Source organism: Euprymna scolopes, chromosome 1, assembly GCF_053919585.1.
Source record: "Euprymna scolopes isolate OS-2025 chromosome 1, ASM5391958v1, whole genome shotgun sequence".
NCBI lineage: Eukaryota > Metazoa > Mollusca > Cephalopoda > Sepiida > Sepiolidae > Euprymna > Euprymna scolopes.
In genome coordinates, this window is record NC_136482.1 from 79,323,855 (window position 1) to 79,344,519 (window position 20,665).

Consider the following 20,665-nt stretch of genomic DNA (forward strand, 5'->3'; position numbering starts at 1 on the left):
ATCATTCAACATCCGAGTAAAGTAAACGAAATCTAAATGTCAACAAACGTAAATAACTTTGTAGTGGGTTTGAGAGCTTTAATCAGTTTTTATTTTATGAGCAACTTGCCACGGTACCAGGCGAGGCGTTGCCCGGTTGTTTGGTGGTGTGTGTTGAACAAAAAGAAAATAATGCTAGTAGACAAGCAGACTGGAACCTGTACGGCGAAGGAGGAAAAGGGCGTGAAAAAAACGTGACGTCTTTGCTGTTGCGTCCATTGCCAAACCGGAGATGACGTACCTTTAAATTAAGGCTAGTCAATTGAAAGGAGGGGATGATTTTTGAATCGGCGAAAAAAGCGACCTCCTCCCTGTAGAAAAATGTCCAGTTGTGAGTTAAAGAATTAATTTTTTTTAGCCAATTTTCGATATTTGTCGTTCGAAGGGTCGAGTTTCAAAACGATACGGATTTCGTGAAAATACGTCCGTTCTATCGAAAGTTTTAGGCAGACATACAAACATACACGCATTTAAACAGACAGGTTAGATTTATATTATAGAATATAGCTAATTTATCTATAACTCTATAAAGTGAGAATGCGTGTAAGAACAGTTTATAACCTATATGTTGAACGATTTCTTGACCTATAGACTTGAAATTTGGTATATAGGGTTTCAGACATGTGGAAATTTTTTAATTGGTTTTTATTCGAAAAAGGGGCTTGTAAGGAGTCAAAATTGAAAAATCTTTACGTGTGGATCCTCGGATTTTTATCTGTCTGATAACTGTTTCATAAATGCGCATGCAATAATTGTTCACATGAAAGATTGCTTATGTTTAGAATAAGTAGGTTTGAAAACACTTTCAAAGAGCATGTTAAGACGGTCTAATGGTTATTGTACTTGACTTACTGGTTTTGGATATGATCTCAGCTCGAGTATTATTTTAATAACAAGAAGTGAACAGTTTAGAAAAAAAAACATAATACTAGCATGCACTTGTCTTGGTTTCTTAGCGTTTTTTTACTTCAATATTAAAAGGAATTTAACATTACGTTTAATCTATACGGTGTTTCTGTTTATAAAAAATAAAATTTCTGCATTAATTACAATATAATATTATGCGTCTTTTACGACCGGACAACGCCAGACGGCTTGCTAGTATACCTATAAATTCATATTTTTCTCGCTCTTATATTGATATTTTTTTTATATATAAGTGTAGACTATTAAGCTGCTTTCCACACATTGATAAATCAAATCGTTTTCCCTCTTCGTTGGAAAAGAGATAACTATCATTATGTTATTTTTTATATTGATTACTAGCATGGGTGGCCGGCGTTGCCCGGGTGTGTGAAGGTGTGCTTGAGAAAAAAAATGTGGTAGTAGGAAGGCAGGCTCGAACCCGTACCGCGAAGGAAGAAAAGAATGGGAAAAAACGTGACGTCTTTGCTCTTACGACCACCGCCAAACCGGAAGGGACGTAGATTTAAATTAACGTTAAACAATCGAAAAGAGGGGATGACTTTCGAAAATATCGGTGAAAAAAGCGATCCTCCCTGTAGAAAAGTGCCCAGTTGAGAATGTAGAAATTAATGTTTTTAGCCAATTTTCGGTATTTATCATCTGAAGGGTCGAGTTTCAAAACGATACTGATCTTGTGAAAACCCGCCGCCTCTGTCAAAAGTTTTAGGCAGACATGCAAACACACATACATACATTTATATATTGGTAGCTCAAATTTTCGACCCAAACCGCTTAAAAAGCTTGCTCCATCTCTGATTACCCTTTATGTGAAATTTCAAATGTTTAGACCAGAAATTGTCTGAATAATTTGGTAGAGACCGCAGTGGTCAATTGTTTTTTGTAACTTTGACCCCTATTATTACCCCTTAACATTTATTGTTTGGGGCTCAAATCAGGTTATTCATTTAGATACATACCCATGGAACATATATTTAAAATTTCAATTATTTAGACCCAAAATTGTCGAAGGAGTTTGGTAGAGTTATCAAAGGTCAAATCGTGTAACTTTGACCCCTTAACAGCCAAATTTCTGGCCGAAAACTGATTACATTGATTTTCACTTTTATAGATATACTAGCATTTCAGCCCGGTGTTGCCCGGGTGTTTGAATGTGTATGCTGAGAAAAAAAAAGCGGTCAATTTTTTAAACTTTTACCCCTATTATGACCCCATAACATTCATTGTGTTGGGCTCAAATCAAGTTACTAAGTTAGATCCATGTCCAAAGAACCTATATCTAAAATTTCAAGTGTTTAGACAAAAAATTGTGGGGGTAGTTTGGTAGAGTTCTCAAAAGTCAAATCGTTGAACTTTGACCCCTAACCAGCCAAATTTTCTGGCCGAAAACCGATCACATCGATTTTCCCAAATCTCAGTACCCTGTATATCAAAATTCTAGTCTGTAGACTGAAAATTAACAGAGTTATTGCGAAGGAAATATACACAGACAGACAGACACACACACAGACACTTTCACTTTTATAGATATATTAGCATGGGTGCCGGCGTTGCCCGGGTGTTTGGAGGTGTATGCTGAGCAAAAAAAACAAACGATTAATTTTATTAATTTTGACCCCTATTATGACCCCATAACATTTATTGTTTTGGGCTCAAATCAAGTTACTAAGTTAGATCCATGTCCAAGGAACCTATATCTAAAATTTCAAGTGTTTAGACCCAAAATTATCGGGGGAGTTTGGTAGAGTTCTCAAAAGTCAAATCGTTGAACTTTGACACCTTAACAGCGAAATTTCTCGCCGAAAACACACCACAAAGATTTTCCCAAATCTCAGTACCCTGTATATCAAATTTCGAGTCTGTAGACTTAAAATTGGCAAAGTTATTGCGTAGGGAAATGTGCACAGACACACAGACAGACAGACACAGACACGATCACTTTAATAGATATATAGATAGATAGATTGTCTGTACTACTTCTGCATATTCATTTATAAGCTTATATTGTATTGCTAATTAGTAACATTTTATAATATTTTGTAAAAATATACGTTAATTACGTTAAAAAAAACTATACAAACTTAATTAACTGTTTAATAGTTCAGTATGGGTAGTTCTTTTTAGCACTCAACTGATATGACTCTATATATCAATTTAGTGTTATCGTATAGCTATTTAACTAAATTTCTCAGTTTCTCTATGGGGGAAGGGGAGTTGTTCTTAATCGTATACCAATTTATGTTTGTATTTTTTTATCCACAATAGCATATCTTAACAAAAAGTTTAATATAGCGGCTCAGTCTTTAAAATAAAATTAAGTAAATATTTTTTAGTATCGATGGGTATTATAAGGAGACACTTTATTTAATTCAATTCCTATCCTTAATCATGCTTATTAGTATTCGTAACACTAAATAATCATAGTTCGCTATGCAATTTTTAATGTAGTCTATTAAAAAATGAAATTTATATATTTAATATTAATTATTATTATTAAATAATAATATATTATAATAATAATAATAAATAATCAGTGTGCTATGCAATTTTTAATTTAATAAATGTAATTAATAAATTTATTTCATAATGTGAGCCAATAATAATAATAATAATAATAATGATAATAATAATGATAATAATAATGATAATAATAATGATAAGCTGAGTGACAAATAGTCTCCCCAGACATCCAGCTCTCTCCACCTCCTTCGATAGCATTTGCAAATGAATTAGCGTCATCGCAACAGCCTCTTACCATTGATTTCTCGCTGGCAGTGGTCATTGGTTTATACTGGAATTTGAGTGGCACTAAGCCTCCACAAGGTCCCAGTTCTCTTCGCACTTGTCCAGCCGAGGTCTGGCCAGCGCCCCTCCTCGGTTTTTCAATTCTTCTTGACCCTTCTTGGCTCTTTGGTATCACTTTTCTATTGGGAGGAACGGTGATGAGACAATGGGGGGGATGCATGATGGGGGTGTAGAATTTGTAGATATACAGCTTCGGTGTTCCTCATTCTCTGTAACGCTTCTTCGTTATATTGTATTATTCTCTGCATTCAAGGGGTTTCCTTAATATTTCATCCGTTTTCATTATCGTTAGTCCTGTATTTTTTGCAGCTATTCTTCTGATTCCAATTTCTGACATTCTTTTTTCACACTTTTTCGGAATGGTTCCTAGTGCTCCTTCTATTATCGGTACTATTTTGATTTTCTTCATCATCCAAATCCCTTTTAACTCTCTGGCTAGCTCTTTGTATTTGCTTCGTTTCTCCTTTTATTTCATACTCACCCTGTAGTCAGTTGGGGCAGCAAAGTCTACGATTTGACAGGATTTTTCTTTCTTGTTAATTATTACGACATCTGGTCTTCTTGCTTGGATGGGTTTGTCCGTCTGTATGTCCATGTCCCATAGGATTTTGTGGTTCTCGTTTTCGAGTGCTGTTGCTGGTTTATGCTTGTACCATTTGCCTGTACGCTCAAAATGCAGTCGTTTACACAATTCCCAGTGCACCGCCCTCCCCCACTTGGTCATGCCTGTTTTTGTATTCCTTTTGGGCAAGTTTGCTGCATTCACTTACTATATGGTTTATCGTTTCGTCTCTTTGTCCACAGAGTTTGCATTCGCTGTTTTCTTGTGTTTCAGCGATCATTGCTTTGATATGGTTGGTTCTTATCGAGTTATCTTGTGCTGCAGTTATTAGAGATTCAGTTTCTCGGTTTATATGTCCTTTTCGCATCCATGTCCAGTTGTTTTCGTTATTCTCATCTTTTGTCATTCTTATGAATCTTCGGTGGAGTTGTTACTCTTCACGTTTCTCTTTTCTCGTTTTATCGTTTGTCTCTCTGTTTTCTGTTTTGTTGGGGCTTTTTTCAGTGTCTCTCGCAGCCATAATTATCCTTTCAGTGTTTTGCATTATGTATTTTTCTAGTTCTTTTTTATGTGTCCTTCACACAGTCTTCTATACAGATTAGTCCTCTCCCACCATCTTTCCTTTTCACGTAGAGTCTGTCAATATCGTCCTTTGAGTGTAGTGTATTATGCATGGTCATGAGTTTCCTGGTTTTCTGGTCGAGTTGTCTCAGTTCTTCTTTTGTCCACCCTATAAACGGTCCAGAGTATCTTACTAGTGATACTGCCCAAGTGTTTATAACTTTTATTAGGTTTCTCCTATATAATTTCGTTTCCAGGAGTTTTCTTATTCTCCTGAGGTATTCCTTTTCGAATTTTCTTTTTCATTTCTGTTGCTCTAATGGTGTCCAGTTCCAGAATTCCCAAGTATTTATAGTCGTCTTATTCTCCTAGTGCCCTTATTTCTGTTTGGTTGGGTAGTTCCATGCCTTCGGTATTTTTCTAGTTTTCCCTTTCCAAATTCCATTTGGATATCTTGGCTGAAGATCCTGGTTGTGCTAATTAGTGTCTCTAGCTCTTTTCGATCCTTGCAAACAGTTTCAGACCGTCCATGTACATCAGGTGGTTCATTTTTTCCTCTGTATTGGATAATTTGTATCCGGATTGGTTGTTATTATTATTATTATTATTATTATTATTATTATTATTATTATTATTATTATTAAAGTAATATCCTAAATAATCATAATATGCAATGCAATTTTAATGTAGTCTATTAAAAGAATGAATTTACTGTTTTTAGTTTCTGTACTAAATGTGAAAAGAGTCACTCAATATACCATCAGTTTTAGTTGACTCTAAGTATTCGATGTTACGGAATAATGTTTCTAAACATCGAATAGTTTTGATTGGAACTTCATTAGTTCTAATATTCGTTGTGCATCATTATTAGTTTTCACCATATTCCTAAACTAGTCAAAGTTTGCAATATTACCGTAATGTTATGACCCTTTAGGATGTGACCATAGCATAGTATCTGTTAACTGTGGCAAGCGGGGTCAATGGTCAAAACATTATTATTATTATTGTTATTGTATTCTTGTTAATTGATATAAACGACGGATGGTCACTGAATCAGTTATTATGATTAGAAGAATAAACAATAAAATTGCGGGACAAATGATTGACGTGTGAATCGCAAAAAGAATGTGAAAATAGAAAATATATGTAAACATTATTTTGGGGTTTTGAATAAACACATAACTAGTTGTGGATTAGATTGGTATGAGACACGTAATTAGGTGACGTAAGAGAACACGTGATGTAGTTAGTTTTGGAGAGATTCAGAGAGTTGAGGATTGAGCATCAAAGCGGACAGGTGTCTAGACAGGGGTGGACAGACAGCTAGAAGCAGGCTGTATGAAGAGAAAATGTAGACTAACTGCAGATCCTGTGAAAACCATTTGAGAGGACTGTAATAAATTTATAATATAAAAATATAAAAAGTTGTTTTAATGGTTTCACAAAAAAGAACAGATGTTTCAATTGGATGGTGATCGCTTCATGGTTCGTTACGGAGCAGCGGGAAGATACAGAAGAACTCTTCAAGAAAAAAGGTATGAAGCATATATTATTCTTCTTACATATGAACTGTAAAAATATCCCATGTGATAAGTCTCATACAACATGATTCAAGTTACACGTTAATATCATGTCCTCCTAGCTAAACAACATATATATGATTTATACGTTTATTATCTGTCTGTTAAAAGAACAATATCTTACATATACTAGATAACACATGACACGTTTTAATATATCATCTCCTCAAATATAAACCACCCAATATACAACATTACTCCGCAATGCAGGATACTAAATATTCAATCCAACGTATGTTAGTATAATTGAATCCTTTAAAATGTAGTATTACAGAGAAAGAAATGAAATGATTTACTGTGGTTGTAGTTAGACGAGTATTTGCTGTAGATGTTTTACGGGGCGGACCAAAAATTAGTTTTCAGTCAAGCACATAGTATGGCGATAATGTGCAAGTAGATAAAAACTGAGAAGGTATTTTCTGTGATAGAGATGATTCTGGGACAGAAAATTATAACCCTCGCTTGATTTCGAAGTTGCTTTTGTCCTCTCTCACAAAGAATAGTGTTCTGCGTTACAAACCAAGTATGTAGCTACAGTTTTTCATATAAAGATGTAGTTGGTTCTCAGGCATTGAAGTGTTTGCAGATTAGTGACTTTCTTTCTGAACTGGCAGAATGGTCAATCCATTTCTTCAGCAATATTAGCAATTGATTTGATGTATCAATTGATTTGATGTCAGGACTGGAATTAAAGTAGGTTCTAGAAGTTTACGAAAGTACTAATCTTCCTAATATTTCTATGTATCGGGATCACTTCGAAACTAATAAACTGACTATTATGAATTTCAGAACGCAGTGTTTATATGTAAGGGTAAGTAATGTGAGGTATATGTAATTTAATTTAGTTGAATGCAAAGTATTCCGTGAGCTGTGTGAAATTTTAGCTTATTATATTTATTATATATTTCGTATTATTTTTGGGGAGGTAATTAAAATGTTTTTAGGGGATAATATTGAGAAAATATTTTTCCAAAACTCCTATATTTCCGGTTTGCATTAAATTTCATCGATAATCATAAAGATTCCTTGAATTATTTTTTTCTTAAAAATTAAGCTTTCAATTTAAATATTTATTAATATCAAAACCATGGAATCGGTTATGGGGTATATGGATTCTAAAAATACAGTTACGACACAATGTTAATTCGTTTTAATCTTCATAATTCTTACAAAAGTGCTCTGCTGGATGAATTCATTTTATTCATCTGGCACGCGTAATATTCCAGTTTATCTCTCTATCTATCTAAGGTTGAGCATTTGGGAAGTGATATACACTTTACCATTAGCGTATACAGCGATGCTCTTTGTGTAAACAAATTGAGCTTAGGTACTTTGGACAATGCCAAAACATTGTTAATTCACTGCCCGCATAGCAGCAGTCGTACAGTGCAACAGCTAGAAAATCTGACTGTAGTTTGTAGATAGTTGCCTGTCTAGCCACACTGATGAGCTGTGAAACAGCGAAACAGTACTGTATGTGGATGAGTATATATATATATATATATAATTATATTATATATGTGTAATGTATATATATATAAATATAATATAAAGCTGAATGTGTGTGTTGTCCCGAATAGGCTCCTATATGGTTGACTATTTTAAAAAACTGATTACATATGATGATAGAAGATGTATCGAGACACAGGAATGGCTATGTTTGATCTGGCACAACGGTGGTCCATTAAAATTGTAGGGTCTGTGTTCGCGCCTGGTCCACAAAGTATGGAAATAAATTTAAAAATAAAAAAAAACGTTTACAAGTGTTTTTGATATAGATGTACATAATAATACTTTGATAAGTATGTTTTAACTTAAATAGGGATGGTATAATAAAATTGTTGGGTCTGCGTTCGCGCCTGGCCGCCATGGAATGGAAATAGGCACATACTTTAATAAAGACTTTTCATATCTATCTGCGTAAGTATACTTTGATAATTATGAGTTTGAAGAAATATGGTATAATAAAATTATGGGGTGTTCGTTCGCACCTGACCTCCATAGAATGGAAATATGTCACAAAGTTTAACAAGGTTTTTTTAATATAGATCCACAGAATATTGTGATAAGTGTTTCAGTGTGAGCAGGTATGGTATAATAAATTATGGGATTTATCTATTTTATTTTTACTTTCATCATATTTTGCATTGGTTTTGATATCCCCAAATTCAAAGCTATCTCTTTACAACCCTTCATTTTCATAACTTATCATACTTTCATAAATCAGAGTCCATTTTCTGTAGGCAGTTTTCGAATCCAGTCAACGACGGGTACATTTGCTAGTATATATATATATATATATATATATATATATATATATATATATATATATATATATATACATATATATATATATATATATATTCAGACGTATGTATTATCCTGGATATATGTATGAATCTAATTATGTATGTATGCATTAAAATGTTTGAACATCAATCGCACTTGACTAAACAATTATATGATAGCAGTGTATGTTCTCTATTTATTATTTTACTTTGAGATAGATTAAAAAAACAAAGCTTCTTAAATAACAGAAAGAGTCTTAAAAAAGATGAATATGTACGGCATAAAAACTACGATTTCTATGAACAGACTTGATAATGAATTAATAAAAGATACAGGAAAGCACCGAGATGCATAGATCTCCAGGCAAATGTACATTTTAAATAAGAACAAAGGCATATAAACACAAACACATTTACATACACATACACGCATATATATATATATATATATATATATATATATATATACATTTCACTCTGACGAATCCTCACGAGAATTAAACGCAAAAGACTGTGTAGCTTGCTATATATTCTCATTAGTGATGGGACGATTGCAATATTTTCCCGATTCCGATATAATTACCGATTCCGTAATAAATTAATTATTCTGATACAATTACCAGTTCTGATTCTTTATAAATCTCCAAATATTTAACAATAGAGTTGATATTTTCCCTGATTTCTGTAAAAAAAAACAATACATGTTAAATATGCGGATATTTTCCTAAACGTAAATGTACACTTGTGGAGGATGATCTATCGATTTTGACTTTACTGGCATTTTAAAATCAAGAAATATTTATTATTTTATAATTACTACCAGCAATGACCTCCCCGACAAAATTGCCTCTGAGATGGGTATATATGCTGATGACACCACACTCTATAGCAGGCACGACAGGAAAACAAATGAATATATATCTAAAGTAATGGCAGAAACACTATAGGATAACCTCCAATCAGTAGTGGAATGGGGACAAAAATGGATGGTCACGTTCAATGCCGCCAAGACAAAACTGGTTTCATTCAATAATTACAAGAAACCTTCTCTACCACCTATAGCAATGGCCAACGACTCTTTATCTGAGAGTACGTCTCTCAAGCTCCTTGGCCTAACGTTCACAGGAAACATGAGCTGGAACAATTACATCGAGAGCATTGCCAGGGCCGCTGCGAGGAAGGTGGGCTCTCTCTACCGTGCTAGAAAACTTCTAACACCCGAAAGTATCCTGTATCTCTACAAGACCACTATTCGCCCATGTATGGAGTATTGCTGTCATATTTGGGCTGGTGCATCGGCTACTCGTCTCTCGCTCCTTGACAGGGTTCAAAAGAGAGTCGCAAATCTGATAGGCCCTAAACTGGCATCTAAGCTTCAGCCTCTGTCCCATCGTCGAAACGTTGCATCCCTCTGTCTGTTCTACAAGTATTATAATGGTGAATGCTCTGATGAACTGCAAGCACTTGTGCCCCCACGACGTAAACACCCTCAACAGACCCGACAAGCTGCAAAATCCCACCCCCACACTGTAGAGATCCCTAGATGTAAAAGATCTTTCTACTCCAGTAGTTTCTTCCCCAGAACTGCTAGACTTTGGAATTCCATTCCAGGTCACTGCTTCCCCAACTGTACTGACATGCATAAGTTCAAGTGCAACGTGAACCAACATCTCGCTGCCCAAATCCCTACATAGTACCCCAGTTGATGTTTCCCCTGATAGTAGCCCCCTACACCAAAGTGGCAATGTGCCTTGTTTGGGGTGAAAATGTAAAAAAAAAAAAAATGTGCTTTAAATGAAATTAAATAAAAATAGACACTTAAAAGAATCGTTTTGGCATCGGAAAATAGGCACCAATTTTTTCGATTCCGATACCGATTCCGATACTCCCAAATTTGTTGATTTTTCCAATTCCGATTAATCGGCCCAACAATATTATATATATATATATATATATATATATATATATATATTAGATTACCTGACGTACGTCTCTATAGAAGCGTATGAATTTGTTTATTATTTTTACCAAAATTTTGATATTTTTATATTTCATAAATATCTGTAGCAAATTACATTTTACTCTTAGAAATATAGATAAAGAAATGCTGTTAATTTTCTTAACTAATAATGGAATGTCGTTTATTTTTTTTATTAGCATAGTTTTCCTATGAAATACTATTTAGATGTATATCTGGATTGCTTTATTTTTTCTTGCATCCTTGTTTATCGAATCTTTTCTTTTTTTTATTTGCCTTTTTACCGCTTTGGCTACCTTTATAGTTAGTTAATCTGATTTCCTCTCCATTCTTGGGACAATAGTTTTCTATGTTTATTCATATGATTACTATTCGGTCGCTGCATATATAAGGTTGTTTAGATTACTCTTTTATATTGCACTATCTGAATTATTTTCAATATTTATTTTCTGTATACAACATTAATCTGATTCTTAGTTGCTAAGCAGAAACTTATGTAGGTTTACGCTTTTGGTCAATTGCATTTGTTTTGAAATATTTTGGCAAATGAGCAATGTTTTAAGAAATGGAAATTCGTAGGTTTTCAATAATAATTTACAAATACATTGCTTATTTATACGGAGAGAACTAAATGAAAGCAATATTTTTCTTGTATGTTGCATACATCCATATATTATATGGAAAAATGCGCGCATGAAAAGTAATATTCTTAAGATTTTATTAAACCTGGAAAAGTAAAGGACAAGAAATTCAACCTGGAAAAGTAAAGAACAAGATATTCTAGTAAAGTAAAAAATAAGAATTTTTTAGACTTAAAATATTGCAGCTAAAAATAAAATTTGAATATTGATAAATATTTTATTTATTATTTGCATATGTTGTTGTTCTAACTCAACAATAAACAACAACATATGCAAATAATAAATAAAATATTTATCAATATTCAAATTTTATTTTTAGCTGCAATATTTTAAGTCTAAAAAATTCTTATTTTTTACTTTACTAGAATATCTTGTTCTTTACTTTTCCAGGTTGAATTTCTTGTCCTTTACTTTTCCAGGTTTAATAAAATCTTAAGAATATTACTTTTCATGCGCGCATTTTTCCATATAATCCATGATTTTTCCAGGCATTGCTATTGTATTAATATATAAATTTATAATATTTATTAATGATTGTCAAAAAAAATCAGCTCTCAAACACACATTTATGCAATATTTATCATTCAATCACAGTAGTTCCGAGCCAGGGTCTCTACCGAGACTGCGGTTCATGAATTCGTGATCTGTATAGAGCGTAAACTAACAAAAAAGAAGATTGCACTCGGTGTCTTTTTAGATAATGTTGGAGATTTTGACAACATACCCTTCAGTAGTATGTTCAAGTTGCTACGAGAACTCAATGTGCCACCAGTACTCATCCGATGGATTGAGTATATGGTGAGGCACAGAACAGTTCAAGTATAACTACTGAGGGAAACTGTTAAAAGGGAAGTAGTTAAATGAAACCCCCAAAGTGGGATTTTATCACCTTTACTATGGAACTGTATGCTGAATCCTCTTTTAAAGGAGTTTAAAAATAGGAATACTTATGCCCAGGCTGATGCTGATGACACCACAGTGCTGGTCGCGGGTTCAAAAGCATCATTGGTCAGATGCATTGCCAAAATGGCATTAAATATTCCTAATAAATGGTCTAATCGAAATGAATTAGAATTCAGTAGCCGTAAAACAGAAATGGTCTTGTTTACATATAAAAGGAATTGCCAACTTGGTGACCTTTTTCTGAGTGGACAGAAATTGAAACTTTTGCAGGAGGCAAGGCTGTTAGGCGTAATCCTGGACAGTAAGCTAACCAGGAAAAGCCACATAGAAAAGATTTCCTCCAAGGCGACTGCAGCTCTTATGCAATGCAAACAAATTGTGGGAAAAACCTGGGCAGTTAACCCGCATGTAATGAGGTGGATATACATTGCTATGGTATGTCCCATTTTGTCATATGCATGTGTTTCCTGGATCCGCGGGACAGAGAAATTGTACTTGAGGAAGAAACTCCAGAAGGTACAAAGACTTGCTTGCTTAATGACTTCTTCAGCATATCCGAGCACACCTACTGGAGCATTGGAGATGCTGTTGAATATCCCTCCGATTAAAGAATTCCTGAAGGCAGAAGCGATATGGGGATCCTATAAAATAGATCTCATGGGTCTGTGGTGGTCAAGATCTGTTGGAACTACTGGAAAAACAAAGAGTCACATGGATTTGTGCAATGAGGCTAGGAAGGAACTACCGCTCTTGCATGTGCCGGGTGACCTTATGACTAAAACCAGATCATTTGAAAAGCATTTCACATGTATGGTTTATGACAGAACAGGCGCAAGAGATTATGAAAAAGAGCTGGAAAGCAATGTAATCAAATGCTATACTGATGGATCTAAAATGAATGATAGGATTGGTGCGAGTGTTTATATAGAATACTCAAACCACCTCACCTGTCAAAAATCTTATCTTGGTAAACTGAGGACGGTCTTCCAGGCAGAAGTCTTCACCATGCAGGTATCATCGGATACAACACCAAACACCAGTCATGAGCTGGCACCATTGGATGTGGTACCAAACACCACCGCTGCCTTCACTGAAGAGCAGGATCTCAGACCTAAGTCTGACAAGTCAGCTCTAACATTCGGTAAACATCACGACAAAAACCGAAGAAGAAGGAGAGATAGCGCATGTTTAAGGCTTTTGAATCTGAGGTTCTGATCATGGAAGAGGTTCAGCAACAGGAAATAGCTATCCTTTCAGATAGTCAGGCAGCTATTAAAGCATTGGAGAATAGTACGGTAAGATCCCAAACCGTACTGTGCTGCATTGAAAATCTAAACCATCTAGGAAAAGAAAACCGCATATCTATTTCCTGGACCCCGATCATGAAGGGATACAGCGCAATGAGGAAGTGGATAAAATGACAAAAGAGGGATCAGAACTTCTAATAGAGAGCCCTGAACCCTTTGCTCAAGTCCCGTATGCTATCTGTCTTTCTAGCATCAGAGAGTGGTCTACGAAACACCTAAAGGAGGCGTGGAACAAAAGGATAGACTGTAAAAAGACAAAGGATAACGTTGGTTGGGTATCTACCTGACTATGTAAACGTATCCTAAGTCTCACCAGACAATAAAAAGATCTGGTAAATCAGATCCTTACAGGGCACTGTAATCTCGAGAAACACAAGAAAATCATAGATCTGGCATCATTACCCACGTGCCCGAAATGTGCTGAAGAGTATGAAACACCAGAACATCATGTATCTGTGTGTAAAGGTTACAAAGGACTTTGATTAGCACACCTAAGCTCAACAACACATTCAATCAGGTCAGTGGTTGATAGGCTGAACATTATTTGTTGGCTACATATACTGCTACATATCTCAAGCAGGCAGCAAGACTTGTAGAGTATAATTGATATCCAGTTCAAATAAATAACCTACAGTGAATAATCGCAATGGCCTATTTACAGGCCTTCGCGAAGTGTCTGTAAGGACCAAAACTTTATAGGAAAGTCCTTCAGACACCACTGGTTAATAATAATAATAATGATATACGTTGAGTCCAAGCCTATAAATTAAGTTCAAGCCTATTGTTTTAGTCCAAACATAGAATTTTTCACATTTTTTCCATGAACAAAAGTACAATGTCAGGCAATTTGGCAGGAAATTTTGTATGTCTTTTTGTGATTGTATTGTCACTGATTTCTTCCCAAACGTCATTTTCATTTTTGATCAAAGCAGTGTAATGTCCTGCTCTGGCAGTTGGTCCTCTATGAATGACAGCAGCTTTCAGAGAAAAATTATTGCCAAAGATTTGCTGCTTCTTTGAACTGAAGTTCATCACGTCACAATTGATTCTTTCTTCAATATTAATATTTAGATTGATTAAAAATCTATTGATTTGAATAATAAGATATTCGAATTCAGGTGGGAATTCAATTCTTGAAGTAACTTCATGTTCTGAATTGAGAGAACATGTATCACAATTTTTCAGAAGAGAACTTTTCATAATTCGATTAATTAAAAATTTGAATTGCTGAGGACCATTTTTTGGTTGCAATAGCAATTCTTCTTTTCCATCAATTGGAAGTTGCACTTGTCTCCCACAACCAGGACTTATGTTGCAGTTGCAAATTTGATTTGTAAAATAGTTGCAATTTTGTTGATGCAATCTAATGCATCTGGCAGTATCAAATTTGGCAAAGATAAATTTTTGTTGAAAGTCCCTTTCAAAATTAAGATACATTTCTTTCCAAAATTCATGAGCACATTGTTGATTTCCATCATTGAATCTTCCACCAATAATTCTTTTCAAATTTGAAACAGAATTTTTATTATGATAAAGAATATTTTTCATTTCTTTTGAAAATGCATTATCAATGCTCAAGCTATTCAAATAATCATGGAAATCAGTCAACTGATTAACTGATTGCACAATTGAATTAACAAAACAATCATTGCTTCTATTGATCAAAGGCATTTTAGGAACCAAATTTGTCAAATTATTTTGAGTTTCTTCTCTTTAGTAGTTGGTTCTTCTATCTGTCCCATTTGCAATCGCTTGGTTCTTTTCTTTGGCATATAAGTAGCATTTGCCATACACGGTGGTTGTTTTCTACAAGGTGGCAATGGAGTCAATTCTGGCCTTCCAGAACTAGTCCTCAATCTGTTGTATTCTTCCCAAGCAGACTTGTCACACATAATTAATGATCTTGGATCAAAGTCAGACAAATAAACATTGCACAATTTTCTAGCTCTTGAAAGAGCCACATAAGCCATTCCATCAGCAAAAACTTGAGTTCCCAAATCAGCAATAATGCCATCCACACTCATTCCTTGAGATTTGTGAATGGTAATGGCATAAGAGAGTGACAATGGGAATTGATTTCTGGTAATAAATATGCCAGGTGAAATTTCATAATTAGCTTGCATTTTTTTAACAGTACAAGATTGATTTTTATGATCAAATTGAACCACAATGGATTCAACATTAGTGCCTTTACCAATAATATCAGTTACTTTTCCAATAACACCATTGCAATAACCTTTTTCTACATCAATGTTTCTCTTCAACATCACTTGGGCACCAATGCCAACTTTCAAAATAGTTTCTAATCCAGCTATTTCTGATGTTTTCTTTGGTTTATTATTTTTAATTGAAACTTTTTTCTTCTTTTTTACATTCTTTTGTCTCATTCCAGAATCAACAGCTGCAATTTCAATAGTTTTAATGCTGTATTTTTTTAGCATTTCATTATTCAATTCATCTACAGCTTCATTCATAGGAAGTATGCAAACAAATTTCAATTCAGAATTGGAAGACAATTCAATAAGTTTATCTGCAATTTCTTCAACTTTTGCTTTTCTACCAGAAAATAAGCATCTTTGTTCAAGAGTGCTTATATCTGAGTCAGAGGGTGAACCAATTCTAATTCTCCCCAAGATTTCACTATAATTGTCTTTGTCATCTTTTTGTCTCATATTAATAATGAGCTCATCATATTCAAAATATTTCCATAATGAGTGTCCACAAATGCCAATTTCTGTTTTTTTGGCATCAAATGCTGTAACTCTTGCAAAAACTGGCTTTTCATTGACTGGTGGCAGTTGCAATAAGTCTCCAAACAATAAAATGTTCATGTTTCCAAATGGATATGTCATTTTATTTGAATTCCCAAAGATTTCATCCAATCTTTTGTGAATGAAAGCCAGCATTAAATGACTGACCATGCTAATTTCATCAATTATTATTATTCTAGCATTTTCCAGAATTCTTCTCAAAAATTTGACATCATCTTTTTTCAATTCTTTGTAAACAGGAAATTTTCCATGTTGAACACTGATCATGAGAGTGCTATGCAAAGTGTTGCCTTTTATTTGAAAAGCACTCATACCAGTTGGTCCACAAATTATAACTGGCATGGTATCTTTGACATTAACCATTAAAGTAATTTTGTCAGAAATGGTGTCAATCAAAAAGCTTTTTCCTGTTCCACCAACACCAGAAATGAATTTGAGTAGTTGTTTACAGTCTTCACAACTGCATCTAGGAATAGGTTTTTCTTTATTGCAATGAAGTTCTTGTTTTTTAATTATACTAATAACATTATCATAAATTCTTTTTTGATCAGAATTCAGTTGAGCTTCTTTTTCAGCTACTGATTCTTCTGTGACTTTTCTCTCAACAAAATCATTAACTATTAAATCATTATTATCAAATTCTTGCTCTTCATCAATAATTATTTTTTGTATTTCTTCAGAGCCTTCTTTTTCAACTTTAATTTCTAATTGCTTTGCCAACTCTATAGATTGTATGACTTTTTTCTTTATATTTTCATAGTTAATCATTTCAGGTAATTCAGAAGAAAAATATTTGAAAGCTTCTTCATATGTTGTGAAACCATTTAATAAATCATCTTCTTCCTTTCTCCAAGGTTTGAAAAGCATAAGCAAATTGTGAAAATATCTTTCTTTGGTTTCTTTATTTAAAGGAACATATGGGGCCTTGACGACTTTTTCCTTGACTTGCTTAAAGTAACCTTTGTCATTTGAAGTTGTGAAGTGTTGGACTAGAAACTGAACAAGGCATTCTGCAAGTTATGTGTTGATTGATAAATTTTTTAATATCATTAAATGATAGAGGATCTTCAGCATATATAGGTGCTCCTTCCACCCATATTTTCATGTGAACATGGGGAGCTCCTCTTTGTTGATATTCAATCCTCCAAAAATAATGTGCAACTTTTCCAAAAACTGGATTGTTTTTTGCCAAAATTACTTTATTCATTACAGCTTGCAATCTGTGATAAAAATGTTCACTGACTGCAACAACATCATTCACGCACAATGTACTTGTTCTCATAGTTTCAACATTACTTACACCACTGTTCAATCTTTCCAAAAATTCTCTTAAATCTGGCCAAAAATATTCAGCACATGATAAAGTGATAAAGAAGGTAGAAGGGCCAAATTTTTCATCCATTGTGTGCAAATCGGATGGTTTTCTATTCCAAAATTGTTTGGATCCTCTCACATTGGCCATCATCATTGAAAGATTGCCTTCTAATCTTTTATCATTATTATGAACCTGTTGATTAAATTGAGCCAATGTCATTTGATTGCATTTGAGAGATTTCATAATCGCAAAAATTCCCGAATCCAATGCTCTTTTGTCAGCTTTGTCAACAGAATGAAATAAATACTGAATATTTTTCCTAAATCTTGGATCACAGTGCCTTAATCTGTTTCTAGTGTACATATAATTTGGCACTTTTCCATATGGCCTGTTGTAATTCATGCCAAATCTTCCTTTGCACAAGATTTTAGGAAAACACATGTAATCCAAATTTGGATTATCATCTTTCAACAAATTTCCTTCAACTTTTTTCATTTTATAAATTTCAATGTCTTTTTCATTTGGTAAAGTCGGATACATTTTTTGAACAGCATGATGTTCATAATATGTATCAGCATCTTTTTTTTGATAATAGACTCAAAATGCAATCATCAGATTTAGTTGAACTACCTTGCCCAGTGCATAAAACAACATTATTGAGATCTGATGTTCTGTCAATTTCAATGTCTTTATAGAATGGATTGTTTGCTTTGAGCCAATACAGTGCATCAAACACATTATCCAATTCGACCAATGATTTCCAGATTTTCTTTTGAGCTGTAGGAATTGAATTAACTATAATTTGTAAAGAATTTTCTTCTTTTGATGGTAAAGTGTTCATCACATGGTTGATTGTATTTTCCATTGGAATTGGCAAATGAGTTGCAATTCCTTTAATAGCAGAAACCATATCTGAACCTGGTCCTTTGTATCGTTGAGGAACAAGTTTTATCACATTAATAAAACATTTCGCTCTTTGAATTAAGATTTCTACATAAATGTTCAATTTTCCCAACACTTCTGGAATTTCATCCACTCCTAATCCATTAATTGATACTAATGTAGGGATTTTATTTTTCTTCAAAAACCCTCTACAATTATTGAAAATTTTGCATGGTAATATATAATTTTCTTTAATTATTTCATTAACTTCTTTTTCCCAGTCAGTACAAACTTTCAAAAGTTCATCATATTCTCTTTGTTTGCAAATGTCACATGAATTAATTTTCATTTTTTTCATGTCTTTGTTAAAATTTTTAATTAATGTGACAAATTTATTCACAATATTATTTTCTGAATGATGTTCTTGATTCTCTCTTTGTTGCAATCTTTCTATTAATTTTGAAGTTTTAAGATTATAAAATTCAGAGTCTAATAATTTTTCAAACATTGGCCAATTTCCTTCTAAGAGACAAATATCATAGAGATCCAGCAAAATGCAAACAGCTCTTAATCTATACACATGAGTGACTAAAGTTCTGAGTCTTGGAGTATGTGGTGCCATTCTTCGAAGGAGTTCCAGTCTATTAGTGCAATCCGATTGACCAATGCAATATAAATTGTCATTATGTATGCCAGAACATTCTTCCATTTTTTTCATAATTTTGCGAATTTCCAAAAATATCAAATCCGGTGAAATTTGTTTAATAATTTGATGTATTTTTCTAGTTTCAATGAGTCGTGTTTTTTCATATGGACAGCCATTACTAAAATCACAAGGTCGAGCCAATTCAATTTTTATTTCTTCATCTTCTTCATTTTCTTCATCATTCACTTTATTTTCATTTTCTTCTACAATAATATGTTCATTGTTATTATTTGGCATATTTGGTTCAGAAATTTCTGACTTTTTGCACTCACAATCTTCAGTTTGACAATCTAGAGATTCATAATTATGCTTTGCCAAAACTCTTATAGGCACATATTCAACTGAATTTCTTGGAAACAAATAATGTCCATTATTGAATGCATGATACAATTCTTCTCCCCAATAAGTAGATAATAGTCCTTTTTTATCAACTTTTTCGACAAAATTATAAACAGTGTTTGCAGTATTTTTTATATTCTTGAGCATCAAATTTCTAATTCCCAAAGCATTAGAATACATTTCAGTTATTTTATTCAATCCAATTTTATAATTTTTTCTATAATTTCTTATGTTATTTGTCATTTTATTATTGTAAAATAAATAGGATTTTGTCAATTTATGAATGACAATAGCTTTTTTTATGAAAAAAGCTAGAAAATTTGTTTAGTTTGTTTCTCCAAGAATACATTTTCTTCTTATAAATTTTTATCAAACTTTTCTTATCATATTTTTTCATTTTTTGTTCTTCCATTAATTTGTGTTTATTTTTATAATTAGTTTGATAAATTTTCTTTTTCTTTCTAAAAAAGACATTATTCTTATTTTTTAATCTAAAATTTCTTTGATAATCTTTATTTTTATTATTGTATTTTTCTTTATTTTTCTCTCTTAATTTTTTTTGATTTTCTTTATTTCGAATTTTAAATTCTTCTTTATTTTTATTTCTATAATTTTTTTGATGTTCTCGATTTTTAACATTTATTTCTTCTATATTTTTTCTCTATATTTTATTTTATATTCTCGTTTTCTTTTTAAATATTCTTCTTTATTTTGTTCTTGAATTTTTTTTTGTCTTTTTGCATTTTTTGTTTTTTCATTTTCCATTTTTCTTTTTCTTGTATTATTTTGAAGTTCATTTTTTTTCATTTCTTCTTCATTTAATTGATTACCCACCTCATAATTACTTCCATTATTACTATTCTCAGGCCCTGGATTTAACTCAATATCCATTGTCATCGACATTTAAAGTGACGTCTGCTTTTGTCCTTTTTTTTTTAATTTACCTTTAAAAAAAATCTCCTTCAGACGATTTTTTCTCTTTTATTTTTGTAAATAAATATATATTTATTATCATTATTATTCCAAGTTCGTTGTTAATATTATATATATAAATACACGCAAAG

The 20,665-nt window shown here is 33.0% G+C and overlaps 1 protein-coding gene across 1 annotated transcript; it reads right to left on the bottom strand.

The window, feature by feature from the left end:
• Positions 1 to 15,276: 15,276 nt before the first annotated feature.
• Positions 15,277 to 16,419, bottom strand: LOC145280601 (ATP-dependent DNA helicase PIF1-like). The gene is made up of 2 exons (XM_080132168.1): positions 15,961 to 16,419; positions 15,277 to 15,915 (listed from the first exon to the last, which is right to left on the bottom strand). The coding sequence occupies exons 1-2, from the start codon at positions 16,417 to 16,419 to the stop codon at positions 15,277 to 15,279; spliced, it is 1,098 nt and encodes a 365-aa protein (XP_079988294.1).
• Positions 16,420 to 20,665: the final 4,246 nt, after the last annotated feature.